The 15,807-nt window shown below is 44.7% G+C and overlaps 1 protein-coding gene across 1 annotated transcript in view; it reads right to left on the bottom strand.

Moving 5' to 3' along the window:
• The window catches only part of RTF1 (RTF1 homolog, Paf1/RNA polymerase II complex component), a 51,992-nt gene extending 36,877 nt beyond the window's left edge, over window positions 1–15,115 (bottom strand). The window contains exons 1-2 of the mRNA XM_026479974.4: window positions 14,918–15,115; window positions 836–946 (exon numbers count right to left, since the gene is read on the bottom strand). Coding sequence (XP_026335759.1) covers window positions 836–946; window positions 14,918–15,115 — 309 coding nt within the window. The remainder of the gene's footprint in view (window positions 1–835; window positions 947–14,917) is intronic.
• Window positions 15,116–15,807: the final 692 nt, after the last annotated feature.

Raw genomic sequence — 15,807 nt, 5'->3', positions numbered from 1 at the left:
TGTGGGGCTTCAACTCAGGACCCAAAGATCACGAGCTGCATGCTCCACCGACTGAGTCAGCCAGGCACCCCAACATATGGCATTCTCGATCTCTCTCTTTTTTTTTTTTTTTTAAGATTTATTTATTTGAGAGAGTGACTTGCACATGCGTGGGGGGAAGGGCAGAGGGAGAGAATCTTCATGGAGACCCCTTGCTAAGCACAGAGCCCAACAGGGGGCTCGATCTCACAACCCTGAGATCGTGATCTGAGTGGAAACCAAGAGTGGGACACTCAACCAACTGCGCCACCCAGGTGCCTCAACATATGGCATTCTTGACAGAATTTCCTTTTTTCCCCCCAGAGAGAGAGAGAGAGGGTGCATGCAAGTGGGGGGAGGGGCAGAGGGAGAGACAGAATCCCAAGCAGGCTCCATGCTCAGAGCTGTAGGGCTCAATCTCACAGCCCTGAGACCATGACCTGAGCTGAAACCAAGAGTCCAATGCTTAACTGACTCAGCCACCCAGGCACCCCCAGAATTTCTTTTCCAACATGAAAGTGGAATGAAAACAATGACCAAAAAAAAAAAAAAAGACAAAATAAAGAGATGAAGACTAACAGGTTGTGCCTCTTCTTTTGCAATAGGGCTGGAAACAAGCAAATAAATGATGGCTGCAAGTGCCCTGCAGAGGGGCACACTAGGTAACTGACAGCACATGACAATTCGAGAGCTTTCCTTACACAATTTTCTTTCCCTAAGAAGTTCTGGTAGATCTTGAGCAGTAAGGTCTCAGTTTAAGGAAAAGAGGCTGTCAAGAGTCACCAACTCAGGGCCCTCAAACGCCCTCCACACCCACCTCGTCATCACTGTTGGACGTCTCCGAGTCTGAGGAGGCTGCAGGCTGACTCACAGGTGGCTCCTTCTCCTCAGAGTCACTCCGCTTCCGCTTCGCCAGGGACAAGAGCTCCTAACAGGGCAGAAGTAGACACATGAGTTTTGTTCAGAGAAAAAACATTCAAGACAGCAAAAGGCCCACCTTCCCTAGGTCTCTTCTACCTCTTTGTGCTTTCAATCGAAAGTTGTCATCTTGGCAACTTTTATCACACGAATAGACTGACTGCCGGGACTCCTAAGCACTAAAGAAATGTTTTCAAAATCTGTCCCTCTCTTCTCAGTGAAAAATGTATGTCTGAATGGAAAAATGACTAGAAAACTGGACTGGAGGTTACTCCCAAATTGTCACCATTTCCTCGATAAGCTACAGAAGTACTGATTCTTAGGAACTGATACGAGAGCCATATTTTCAAACGTAATTTGCTCACTGTTCTTACTGGTATAGCTAACTAATACTCCAAGCGTCCTCTCATTGTAAATCACGGGAAAACTGGCATTTGTGGGATTGTTTTGAACAAGCTGACAAACTACAAGTTTCTAAGATATTTCTTTTTTTTTTTTTTAAAGTGGGCTCCACACCCAACAAGGAGCCCAAAGCAGGGCTTGAACTCCTGACCCTCAGATAAAGACCTGCAAATTACAGATCAAGAATTGGACACTTAGGGGCGCCTGGGTGGCTCAGTCGTTAAGTCTGCCTTTGGCTCAGAGTGTGATCCCGGCGTTCTGGGATCGAGCCCCGCATCAGGCTCCTCCGCTTGGAGCCTGCTTCCTCTCCCACTCCCCCTGCTTGTGTTCCCTCTCTCTCTGGCTGTCTCTCTCTCTCTCTATAAATAAAATCTTAAAAAAAAAAAAAAAAGAATTGGACACTTAACCAACTGAGCCACCCAGGTGCCCTTCTAAGATCATTTTTTATTTTGACTGCTTGAACTCGGAGTGGGGGTGGGGGGAGAAGTGTATATTTTTGGTGTTTAATCCAGAGCCTCACAATAAGCAGTAAGTGTTCGGACTTCTGCATCAGTATCCTAATTTGACAACCCAAATGTTCCCATTCACCACCTCTGCCTTGTGCTGGTGATTTATGACAGATTACAGGGGGAGGGATGTGCCACTAAGTGTCATGGCTAGAACCAGAATTTGCTTTCACATGGCTCCTCTCTGTTACTTCTCACCAACTCAGTCCAGTCACTCAAACATGGAACAAAAGGACACTTGTCTGGTTCTTGCCCTCTGTAGTATCAGTACCAGTCCAAAATTATACTGTACTTACTAGGTGCCAGGTACCTCTCTAAGTATCTAACACTTACTCTTCATGACAACCTTAAGGTAAGTATTGTCATCCTCCCCATTTGAAGATAAAGAAACTAAGCAGCAGGAGAGGTTACCATTACTCAGGGTAACACAGCTAGTACATGATAGAGCCAGAATTCAAACCAGGGCAGATAGAACCCCAAGTCAGTCATGATTTACCAGTCTAAAACATTTTTCCCTTCTGCCAAAAAAGAGAAAAATACAACTAATAAATATTAGTAGTATTATTTCTTGATGATGATGGTGCTATACAATTATAGGTCAAGTGCCAAGACGGATTTTAAAATAATAGACTGCTACAGAGTATCTGTTTTCTTCTTCCAGTCTCTTTCTATTTTAGGAGTATACTCCCCTGGCCAGAATGAGAAAATGACCTTCTCAGATTAACAGCTGACCTGCTCTCTTCCTCATAAGTAGTCATGAAATGTTACTCTTCTCATTTCATTGAAGAGAGGTACCACACCAACTTCCTGAAAAGGCTGAAGATCAAAAGAACATTACTTTTTCATTCCAAAATAGTAACTCCTATTGACCAAATGCAAATTACAGCAATAAGTGTATGTGTTTACTGTCTTTAAAAACTTGAGGGGGCACCTGGCTGGCTTAGTCGGTGGAGCACGCCCCTTGATCTTGGGGTTGTGGGTTCGAGCTCCCCATTCGGTATAGAGATTACTTAAAAATAAAATTTTTAAAAAAACCCAAAAGCAAAAACAGGGGCACCTGGGTGTCTCAGTTGGTTAAGCATCTGGCTTCAGCCAGGTTATGATCTTGGGTCCTGGGATTGAGCCCCCCAATAGGCTCTGCACTCAGTGGAGAGTCTGCTTGTCCCTCTCCATTTGCCCCTCCCTCCACTCCTGGGCATGCACGCGCGTTCTTTCTCTTTCTCTCTGATAAATGAAATCTTTAAAAAATAAATAAAAATTGAAAAAAGAAAAAAAAAAAAGCCCGAGGTGTAATTTACACATAGTATATTTTATCCTTCCTTATGTATAAATTCTAAGAATTTGACAAATACAGTTTAACCATTCCCACAATCAAGACATAGGACAGTTCTATCATCCCCACAAATACTGCTGTAATTTGCATTTGGTCAAGAGGAGTTACTGTTTTGGTATAAAAAGAAAGTAGAGTGTTCTTATGATCTTTAGCCTTTTCAGGAAGTTAGTGCTCTTTATATCCCTCCCTCCATCCTCTGACGACCACAGATGTGTTTTCTGTCTCTGTAGACAGATCTGCCAATTGTAGAAAATCACATAAATAGAATCGTAGAGTATGCAGGCTTTTGAGTCTGGCTTCTTAGCATAATGCTTTTGAGACTCATCCATGCTGCAGCACATACTAGTAGTTTGTTCCTTTTATTATTAAGTAGTCTTCCATTGTGTGGATGTGCCACACGTTACCAGGTGAAAAACATTTGGGTCGTTGCCATTTGGAGGCAATTACACGTTCATATACAGGTTTTTGTGTACATGCAAGATTTTTTTTTTTTAAGATTTATTTTAGGGGCGCCTGGGGGACACACTGGTTAAGCGTCTGACTCTTGATTTCAGCTCAGGTTATGATCTCTGGGTCCTGGGATTGAGCCTGCATCAAGCTTCCTGCTCAGGGGGGAGTCTCCGTCACCCTTTCTCTCTCTCTCTGCCCCTCCCCACTGCTTATCTTGCTCTCAAAACAAAAACAAAAACAAACAAAAAAACCCCCAAATACCTAAAACCTTAAAAAAAAAAAAAAAGATTAGTGAGAGAATGTGTGTGGGCGAGACAGCTCGAGGGGCGGGGGGTGGCCAGAGGCAGAAGGAGAGAAAAATCCTCATTCCTGCTAAGCGTGGAGCCCACTGTGGGGCTTGATCCCAGGACCCTGGGATCATGACCTGAGCCAAAATCAAGTCAGATGCTTAACTGACTGAGCCACCCAGGCACCCCTAAATGTAAGTTATTATTTCACTTGGGTAAATACCTAGAAGTGGGATTGCTGGGTTATATGGTAACTGGCACATGGACTTTACTATTATCTTTTCCTCCACATTACCTTAATGCAAATTTATAAAATTTAGGAAGATTTCTGGTAAGTAATCATCCTGACCTTCTGAGGTTCACAAATGCACCAGAAATCTGTTTTAATACCAACTCAGTATAACAGGGATTTAGATAACTGTCAATCAAATCCTACCCTGAAACATTAACTATTATAAGTAATAGACATTCATTAAAAGTCACTGTAACAAAAGTGTTAAAATGTTAATACTGCCTTCCTATTAAAGTTCCACTCTGTATGAAAAACCTAGCAAACGGCTCTCCTTCATCAACAAACAATTGCATCTGATAGTTCCTCTTCTCCTATGACAATAAATACAAATTAACAATAGTATGGTGACAGCACAGACCTTGTCAATAGTGTGAAATATACCCTTTCCACAAGTTAAGATGTGTACAGGAAGTTACTAGGGGGATGCATGGCAAGGGTACTCTTTATAGTTAAGTCCCCTGGTCTACTGAGGGCTCGTTAAGTACAGCTGAACAGACTAACAAACAACAAAAAGGTCTTTCCAACATGCACACGTGAAGAAACCATCAGATTTACTACCTGTAGGGGTGACTGATTCAACACCTGGAACTTGAAAAAGCCAATCTAAAACTGATTCACGCACAGGGTGCCGGTCCATTTGCAGCTCTCTCCTGCCAGCTGGATTCAACTGTACCAGGCTGGCTGAGACGATTCTGTGTGTCCCACAGTTCTCTCTCACCACTGTCCCTATATTTCACCTCATCCAGTGTGAACCTTCCCTACTTACCTCAGTATTCGTCTAAGGGAATGGCAGTCGGGGGTGACAGCATGGTATATCAAATTAAAGCTGAACTAAAGATCTGGTTAAGTTAAGGCTAATGCCCATCATACTACAGGAATGGCTGTGTAGGACGCCACATCTGGCTTCTAGAGCAGTTTCATCAATATTGCTTAAAAGCCATATTTAACATTAAACTAGACTGCCAAAACTGAGACCCTAAAATAAAGCAAGTCTAACTGCAGTAAGGTAATGTTTGTTAAAGTAGCATTATTCTGGTAAGATTAGAGTTCTAATCCCATCAGGGGCGCCTGGGTGGCTCAGTCGTTAGGCGTCTGCCTTCGGCTCAGGGCGTGATCCCGGCGTTCTGGGATGAGCCCCACATCCGGCTCCTCCACTGGGAGCCTGCTTCTTCCTCTCCCACTCCCCCTGCTTGTGTTCCCTCTCTCGCTGGCTGTGTCTCTCTCTGTCAAATAAATAAATAAAATCTTAAAAAAAAAAAAAAAAAGAATTCTAATCCCCATCAATACATGAAGACTCATAAACCTTGAGATTTAATCCCCCCCCCCAATCATTCACAGTGTACATTTTGGGATGTCATGTCAGGATCAGTTGGTAATAAAGCAACTTAGCTCCCTCTCACTTAAAGAAAATTAAATCTCATCTCTTTGACCAAACCTCCCCTGATCACATGAAAGTGGGATACACATTCTGCACCCCAGAAATGAGACTAAAAGCCTATATGGATAGGCCCCAGAGGTTTTTATGGCTAATTAGCATGCTGAGCTCTTTTTCCCTTATTCATTCCACAAATATAACTACTGTAAATAATTACTACCAGCTAGTGTAACCAAACATCTTGGTTTGCTTGGAACTGTCCTGGTTTTGGCACTGGAAGTCCTAAATTCTAGGAAACTCTTCAGTTCCAGGCAAACTGGGACAGATGGTCACCCTACTACCTACATGATAGGTATCATGTACCACCAAGCCCTGGGTAGACAGTCATGAAAAAAGGATACACAGTCTTTGACCTTATGGAATTTAAAACTGAGTAAGGTGCCTGGGTGGCTCAGTCGGATAAGCGTCTGCCTCCGGCTCAGGTCATGATCCCAGAGTCCCGGGATCGAGTCCCACATCGGGCTTCCCACTCAGTGGCGAATCTGTTTCTCCCTCTGACCCTTTCGTGCTCTCTCTCACGCTCTCTCTCAAATAAATAAAATCTTAAAAAAACAAAACAAAACACGTGAGTAAGGGAGACAGACAATAAACAGAAACAACTCATTATATCTCATGATAAGTGCTAAAAAGGAATTGAATCAAGTGAATGTGAATGGGGAATGTGTCTGTGATACATTGATCTGTGGAGGTTTCTCTGAGGCAACGGCATTTAGGCTGAGACTAGAACCCTTGAAGGAGGAAAGAGAGGTGCAGTTTTCTGGACAGAGATCTCCAGATGGAACAGCTAAGGCCCTGAAGATGGCCAAAGTTTGGCATGGTCTGAGAACTGAAGAAGAACCAATGCGACTGGAGCTTAGCAGGCAAGGGGCAGAACAGAGTAAGGTTGGTTAGAGGTAAGAAGAAACCAGATCATTCCAGGGTTTATAAAGCAGGACGCGGAGTAAACATCTTATTTGAAGGCCACGGGAAGCCATCAAATGGTTTTAAGTGGAGTAACCATCCCCAGAGGGTTTCTTAAAGAGCACTCTGACAGAGGAACAGACCAGAGGGGCCGAGAAGTGCAGGAAGGAGTCAGAAGGAATCCATAGCAATGCCATCAGAGTGGATGGTGACCTGGACATGGGAAGTAGTCACAGGAACAAAGAGAAGAGGGAGAACTAGAGAGATAATGAGGAAAGAGTAGTAATTCACATAAGTTTAAATCTGAGATGTTGGGGCACCTGGATGGCTCCGTTGGTTAAGTGCCTGACTCTTGATTTGGGCTCAGGTCATGATCTCAGGGTTGTGAGGCAAGCCTGCGTGGGGCTCCGCACTGGGCGTGGAGTCTGCTTAAGATTCTCCCTCTCCCTGGGGCGCCTGGGTGGCACAGCGGTTAAGCATCTGCCTTCGGCTCAGGGCGTGATCCCGGCGTTATGGGATCGAGCCCCACATCAGGCTCCTCCGCTATGAGCCTGCTTCTTCCTCTCCCACTCCCCCTGCTTGTGTTCCCTCTCTAGCTGGCTGTCTCTATCCTGTCGAATAAATAAATTAAAAAAAAAATCTTAAAAAAAAAAAAGATTCTTCCTCTCCCTCTGCCCTTCCCCACCTCTCTCTCTCTCTTCTCTCCCTCTCCCTCCCCACTCCCTCTCTAGAAATGAAAAGAAACAAATTTGAGATGTTAATTCTTATTCCTTCTTTCATATCAAAACTACAGGTAGAGGAACGGGATTCCAATGGTGGACACATGGTTTCCTTTCAGGAGTAAGGAATGGGCCATTGTGTGTATGTATGTTTTGGGGACAGGGAGGTATTTGTTTTGTTGGAACTGTTTCAACAAGCATCTACTATTTTTATTTTTTAATTTTTTTAAAAGATTTATTTATTTTAGAGAGAGCAAAAGAGAGAAAAGCAGACTCTCTGCTGAGTGTGGAGCCTGACACGGGGCTTGGTCCCAGAACCCCGAGATCATAACCTGAGCTGAAATCAAGAGTCGGACGCTTAGGGACTCCTGGGTGGCTCAGTTGGTTAAGTGGCTGTCTTCAGCTCAGGTCATGATCCCGGATTCCTGGGATCAAGTCCCGCATTGGGCTCCTTCCTCAGCGGGGAGCCTGCTTCTTCCTCTCCCTTTGCCTGCTGCTCCCCCTGCTTGTACCCTCACGTGCTCTCTCTCCTGGCAATAAATAAATAAAATCTTAAAAAAAAAAAAAAAAGTTGGATGCTTAACCGACTGAGCCACCCAGGTGCCCCCTACTATTTTTATTGAAAGAAAATAAATCCAAACAATTAACGTATATACAAAAACCCTTCTGAGTTAATTCCAAAGTAGCAGTATAACAATCCTTTATATTTCACATGATTGGCACTAAATGTGGCAACTTTCCCTTCAAATTTCCGGCCAAGTAATTATAATTGTAGATAAAATACTGAGTTGTATAAATGCCCACAATGTTATAAAATTGACAGAATCATTTTTCAACCCATTCAAAACAAAAGGTGAATAAAATTTTTAAAAAAGTTCTATCGTTACTTGTTTTTACTTGGTTCCCTTTTCTAATATACTTCCGAACTAATGCACATTTCTTCTACCCCTTAAAAAAGGGGTATCTTACAGTAGAGGAGTTGGAGTAAGAACTCCCAAATTGGGGCGCCTGGGTGGCTCAGTTGGTTAAGTGACTGCCTTGGGCTCAGGTCATGATCCTGGAGTCACAGGATCGAGTCCTGCATCGGACTCCCAGCTCAGCTTCTCCCTCTGACCCCTCCCCCCTCATGCTCTGTCTCTCAGATAAGTAAATAAAATTAAAAAAAAAAAAAAAAAAAAAAAAAAGAACTCCCAAACTGACACTGTCTCTTATCTCTGAGTAATCCTGCTGTAACCAGAAAACTCAGAGAACTTGCCACCATGAATATGCCAAGTACCATTTGCATATTCAACAAAGATTGCTTCAAACGAGCGTACTCCATGTTAGGCATTCTTTTTTTCTTTTTTCTTTTTTTTTTTTTTAGAGATTTTATTTATTCCAGAGAGAGAGAGCGTGTGCGCGGCAGCATGAGTGAGCAGGGGGAGGAGCAGAGGGAGAGGGACAAGCCGACTCCGTGTTGAATGCAGAGCCCAACGCAGGGCTGGATCTCAGGACCCAGAGACCATGACCTGTGCGGAAGCCAAGAGTCAGACGCTCAACCAAATGAGCCACCAGGCACCCCAGACAGGCATTATTTCCAACTACCTACTTGACGTCTCCACTCAGATCTCTCACAACTTTAAACTCTTCACCTTTAAACCTGATCTTCCCCTGGGGTTCCCCATCTCATGCCAGGCCTTCCTCTTCCTCACCCCCAATATCCAATCAATCAAGTCCTCCCATTTTATCCTGAATATTCTGACCAATCAAATCTACTTCTGTTGTCTCTGTGAGTACCATACCAGTCCAAGTCAGGCATTCATTCAGCAAACATTAACAGGATACCCGCTGCATACCAGGCACTGTCCTAGGTGCAGGGACACTGTAGTGAACAAATAGCCTTGCCTTCCTGGAGCTTCCGTTCTAGTGGGATTTGTGCTTTCCACCATCTCTCACCTGGACTCCTCTGCCACCTAACTGGTGTTCCTTCTCTAGATTACTCTCCACTAACAGCCTAAGCAAACTTTTTTTTTTTTTTTTTTTTTTTTTTTTATTTGAGAGAGAGAGTGTGCACTCAAGAGACAGCACAAGCAGGGGGAACAGCAGAGGGAGAGACAGAAGTAGGTTCCTGGATGCACAGGAAGCCCGACTCAGGGCTTGATCTCAGGACCCTGGGATCATGACCTGAACCGAAGGCAGACGCTTAACAGACTGTGCCACCCAGGAGCCCCTAACCAAACTTTTTAAAAGACAAATCTGAACACCTCTTCAAACTTAAAATCCTTCAGTGGTTTCTCATTACCCTCAGAATTAAGTCCAAAGTCCTTAACATTGCCAACATGGCCCTACCAATAACTTTAAAACTTCTTTTAACCCCAGCCCACAGTACGATCAATTCTACCTCATGAGCCAGTACACACGTACATGTATAACGCAAAATACAGGTTACAGAAAACAATACTCCTTTTTACTAAGTCTGACGCATGATGTTTTCTTTCTTTCCTTTTTAAGATTTTTTTAAAGTAATCGCTACACCCAAACATGGGGCTCAAACTTACAACCCCGAGATCAAGAGTCACATGCTCTACCAACTGAGCCAGCCAGGCATCCCTGATGTTTTCTATTTGATTCAATTTCATTTTCATTTCTAATGCTGGTTGTGATTCACTAAACTGACTTTTCCACCTTCAAAGGGACTACCGCAGCTTCCTTTGTACCTTCTCTCTCCAACTTGTTATATTCCAGTCACTGTGTATTTCTTTCAGTTTCATTAGGGTGCTAGGTCCTTCCTGCCTCAACGCTTTTGAGCATGCTCGTCCCTCAACCATGAACACTCAATATGTCTCTGTACTCTTCAGTCTCCTAATCCTTTCCTTAACACATATTCCAAGTCTTTAAGTGTTACTCCCTCGAGGGTAGTCTAGGGTCACTTGTCACACTCTCACAGTATCCTTGCTCTTCCCTCATAGCTGCTAGTGAAACTGTGAGGAAATGACTCTCTGAGCAATGCCTGCCCCATAGTCACCCTCTCCTTTCTGTCTCCTCTAATCTTTAAAGTGGAAACTGCTTCCATTTTGTTCACCCAATAGCCTCAGTGCCTAACACTGTTTAACACATTTGCTGAAAGATAAACAATCTCTGCCCTTGGGAAACTTACAGTCTAGGAAGGGAGCAGTAAGTATAGCAAAAGATCTGGTGTTGAAAGATGAGTCCTGAATTTTTCCTAAAAGCCTCCCTGCTAAAGCTCCCACGGGACTCAATCTTCCCTGCACAGAAAAGGTGAGTGAAATTACCAAATGAGTTACATCAGGCTGGATGCTACATTATGACACAAATTAAAAACTTCACAAGTTAACACTGACACTTCTCGCAAGTTTTTCATCCTAGACGTCTATGAAATTCTCTAATAGAAAAAGACTACAAAAGAGGTACAACTTTTAAATTTCCCAACTTCGGGTGCCTGGGTGGCTCAATCAAAAGCGTCTGCCTTCAGCTCAGGTCATGAGCTGGGATCAGTCCTGGGATGGAGCCCCGCATCAGGCTCCCTGCTCAGCTGGAAGTCTGCTCCTCTCTCTTCCTCTGCCCTTCCCCCAGCTTGTGCTTGCTCTCTCACTCTCAAATAAATAAAATCTTTAAAAAAATAAATTTTCCAACTTTTATGGGGAAGGTTTATGGAAGGATACTTTATAACGCTGGTATTTTTAACATATAATATCTAAAAATAACTCCTAGAAAATACTTAGGGGCCTGTTCTTTCAAAGACAAATTTAATTATTGCTACTTCAAGTATCATAAGCAGAGAAAAAGAGGACATGACAACATCACCATTTTAAATGAGAGGAAATTATGAAATAAAGCATTCCAGTATGCAAGTAGTTCAATTTTCTTCTTGAGAAAGGCAGAGTAAAGGTTTTATAAATACTGAGGTGCATTGATCTGAATAGAGAACTCTTATTCCTTTATTATCTTGGATGCTTTTCATTTGATAAGACCCAGCGCATAAATGTTATTCCATAACAAGTGACATACATTATTTCCATGGAAGTACACAATGGGGTAAAAACAAACAAACAAACAGCCTAGGTTTGCCAAAAACTCTTTTCCAAAAGGTGCCAAAAACAAGTATCTTCAGGATTTGCCATTTTAAAATGTTCAAGATGGGGTGCCCAGGGGGCACCGTCAGTTAAGCATCTAACTCTTGGTTTCGGCTCAGGTCGTGATCTCAGGATTCTGAGATCGAGCCCCAGAACCAGCTCCGTGCTGAGTGCAGAGTCTGCTTGAGATTCTCTCTCCCTCTGGCCCTCCCGCTCCTGCGTGCTCACTCGCTCTCTCTCTCTAAAATAAAGAAATACTTCAAATTTTCAAAGGTCTGAGTTTTTAAAACCCGTCAAAGTTAAAACAATTTTAAAGTACTCCAATACAGTCCCTACACACCTCTCCTTCCCATCATGAACAAAGGAAAAAAGGAAATAGGCCTCAATATAAAGCATCCCAACAATTCAAACAGCCAACAGCTTCACTACCTCAAACATCTCTGTCAAGTTTCTTCAACTGTGCACACACTACAGCCGGGACAGGAGGCTGTTTCTCTCCTAGAGTGTCTTACCAAAAATATTAACTCGCACACAGACAGTGGTCTCAATCATTAACATACATGAGTACCTGGGCTGTACCTGGTAAAACTGCAGAGTCCAGGGCTCTATCCCCTGAGGGTCTGATTCAGTAGGTCTGGGATGGGAGCCCCTGCAAAGTACATTTTCAATAAGCAACCCAAGCAGCTTCTGACACAGGTGGTCCTGACCTCCCACCACCAGGAAGAATCAGCACAGTGGGCTCACCTGCCTCACCTTCAGCAAGGACAAAGTTGGAAACAATATTTCTAACATAATGACTTCTATGCCCATCTGGAAAACCTGGGAACAAAGGACCTCCTTTCCAACCGCTTCAGTCTTACACCACTCAGAGGTTTGTTATGATTTTGTCTTTTCCACAAGGACCTTACACTAGACAGCAAATATGATGTTATATCCCCAATGAAGACCCAGAACTAGATGGAGCAGCCCAAGGCATCTTGGTTAGAAAGGCCCAGATGCATTAATTTTGTTCTGAGGATTCCAAAGACCCCCCAAACCAGCCTGACTTTGAATTTCTGCTAAAGGTGTCTGGTGAAAACTTCTAGAGGGCAGAGATGTTTGTTTTTGATTCCCCTAAGAGCCTGGTGGAGCACTGAACAAAGAGAGATGGAAGGCACAGGTGCCTCTGTTAGGATGTGCAGAGAAAGGGAATTTTGATCTGGTTCCCATCTGATAAAAGAATGCCAATGAGAATGGTTGAAGAGGAAAAAGTTGAAATTGCTGTTAAACTGTATTAGGTATCACTTTCAAATTTTATGCTAATTTCTTTTTATAAATAGATAGAGCTGGGTTTAAAGTTGCAATCCTGGGACGCCTGGGTTGGCTGGGCTTCTGCCTTTGGCTTGGGTTGTGATCCTGGGGTCCTGGGATTGAGTCCCACATCAGGCTCCTCACTGGGTGGGGGAGCCTGCTTCTCCCCCTGCTCGTGCTCTCTCTCTCAGAAATATATAAAATCTTAAAAAAAAAATAAAGTTGCAATCCCTTCCAGTGTCCACTTTGGAAGAGCTCTTTGTAGATCAGGTAAAACCTCTCTACCACAAAAGGAAGGTCTGAAATCATTTGTTAGAATTCTGTGGAAAATCACTACAGACAGAGTAATTTGCAGTTTAGTTCATTCATCATCAAAACAGATGTCTTAGAGTGCTTTACCAAGGAAGCTCCCAAATAATCTTTTTGTTTGATGTAATAATTTCCTCCTAACTGTTCAATGTACTTTACAAACATGAATTCCAGCAACGTGGAAAATGACCATGAAACATCATTCTCATTTTGCACTATGAAAAATTAAAAGACTAACAGATTGCGTTGATATAGTGAAGACTGTGTGCTTACCATCATGCAGATTTGGAGTTCAAATTCCAACTCTACCACTAAAAAGTTGTGTGAATCTAGGTAAGTTACTTCTTCAATCTCCATCTCCCTCATATGTAAAATGGAGAAAATGATACTAAATTCACCACAATTTGAAAACTTGACAATGTAAATAAAGCATTTAATTGAGGTGACTAGTTCACCCCAAACACTATGTAAATGGTAGCTGATGTTTTTATTAGAAATACCCACATTTCTAGATACATTAAAAAAAAAAGTTCTAATCCTCCTAAGTGCCAGCCTAAAATTTTCCAGCCTAGAATATATTTTTTTATTTTTGTAAGTTTCAAAAGCCTTTCAGTGAAAACATTTCAACTTACCTTTCAATTCCTGTCCCCAAACAAGATTTTCTCCCTTTGATGAAGCCCCACTACTTTTCCACCTCAATACCACCATTTTCGAAACGGTCCTCTTTCTTCAACACATTTCCAGTCCCTCCTCCTTAAAGTCCAGCCCTTTCACGCCTTAATACTTTAGTCCTGAGACCTGTGGCCTAATACCAAGGGACCCCAAGAAATCATTTATACAAAAGCCTTAGTTTGCAAGTGCTTGTACCAATATGAATTCTTACAAACACTTGATTCTTATAATAGCCCAATTAGATACTCAAAGCTAATGTATCTAAATTTTACAGTTACAGACAAAAGATACATAGCTAGAAAAAAACAGCACAGCCGGCCTAGAACTCAAAATTTCAGATTCTGAATTCAGTACTCTCTCAACTTATAAAGCTACTACCTCTGGCATATTCTTTGTATCATTTGTTCACAAAACATGGGAGGGAAACTCTTTGAATCTTCTTGTATCACTGGAGCACTGTTGTAAAGGACAGCTTCATCCCTACAATATTTTCTAGAGCATAAAAACAAGTTCAAACCCAAGAGAGTGAGACCAAAAGTTACTTTCAATGGTTCCTGCACAATCTTCAGTAAGAAAGAATTCTGGGATGCTGCATGAAAAGTCAAGAGGCCTCATAGTCCTTCCAAGTCATAGTCCTTCCAAGTCGTCCTATATATTTCTTCACTTCTGCCCTCCTTTCTCCCAAGAGTTTTCTTTGGTCTGACATCTCAACGAGGACCCTTCTCAACCACAAACGACCCTAGCTGCTAAACAGATTTGTGCCCACAGCTAAGTCTTCCTCATCAAGCACGGCAAAGGTTCCCCGGAACGTTTAAGTGTGTCTCTCCTCTAGGTCCACACCTCTAGTCTGAAAAACTTCATCTCCCAGGGCCCGCACCATCTCGCCCCCCGCCCCCACCACCCCACACTCACCCTTGCACCTCCTCCAAAATCTCCCAGCCTCCCGGGTTGGCGGGCGATACTTCCTATCTCTCTGGGCCCGGATCGCCGGGCCTGCAGCCCGCCGCTCGGATCTGACCCCGGCAGATCACGGACCCCGCTGGTCCCCCGAGCCCGAGGCCCACTAGCCTGGTCCCTGCCCCGCCTCCCCGCCCAAGGCGCCAAGTCCTCGGGGCTCCGTATCCAGGCCCCGCCGGACTCCGAGGGCCCCGGGCGCTGCGGGGAGGACAAGAAAAAGGTGGCAGCGGAGGTCAGGGCACGGGGCGGGCCGGGAGCTCGGGCCGGAGGCCCCGGGCCCGGCCGGCTCCAGGCTCCCGTGGCCCGGACTCAGCCCTCCCGCTCCGCCGGCCCGCGCCTCCGCGGCCTGCCCTCACCTGATCCAGGTTCTCATCGCTGCCGCTGTCCTCCGTGTCCGAGTCGATCACGACGCGGCCTTTCCGCTTCTTTACCATGGTGGTCCCCCGGCTCGCACGCCGGACGCCGCCCGGACTCCCCTCTTGCCCGCCTGCCAGTGGGACCGCCACTGCCGCCGCCGCCGCCGCCGCTCGACCCACACAAAGGCGACCGCGCATGCGCGCTCCGCTCCGCCCCTGGCCCCGCCCCCCGCTCGTCGCACGCAGTTCGCCGGCGCCCGGTGCCCCGCCCTGCCCCACCCCCGACGCAGCGTGGGAGGAGGGCCCCGGTGCAGGGTTGGGCTCCCGACAGTGGACAGCGGTCCTGTACCCTGCGCGGGCCCCTAGAAGCTTTGGGTGTGTCTTCTCTGCGGGGCCGAAGCTTGGTATGCTACGTACCTGTAGTGAACTGGCGCTGCAAGCATCTGGGTCCGCTCTGACAAGCCTTTCAACTGGCCCACGCTGATGGAGTGTCGAGGGCGCCTTCCGGGGCTTGCCTGCCTGAAAGACACAAGTCGGCTGGACCACGCAGAGGGCACGCGTCCGGGATAAAACCTGCCTACCTGGGGTGCAAGTGACCCCTGAGCTGGATGGAACCTGGAGGATGCATCCGGGTTACCCAAAAGAAGAGTAGAAGGAAGGGTGTTCCAAGCAGAGACCCGCGTGGGCAAAGATAATTGAAAAAATTGGGTTCAGGGAACTGAAAGTTCATTATGGAACAGAGACTGTTGGTGTGTGTGGAAGGACTCAGCGGCCACATCCTTCAGTGCCTAATAAGCTATATTCAGAAGTTTGAACATCAGTATTGAAAGATTTTAAACTGAAGAACGACGTTACTAGATTTGTATTTTAATTACTCTGGGTGCAGTGTG

The sequence above is a fragment of the Ursus arctos genome, unplaced genomic scaffold, assembly GCF_023065955.2.
Source record: "Ursus arctos isolate Adak ecotype North America unplaced genomic scaffold, UrsArc2.0 scaffold_36, whole genome shotgun sequence".
NCBI classification, from domain to species: Eukaryota; Metazoa; Chordata; class Mammalia; order Carnivora; family Ursidae; genus Ursus; species Ursus arctos.
Note: the sequence above shows the minus strand (reverse complement) of the source record. Positions and strands in the feature narration are given on the sequence as shown.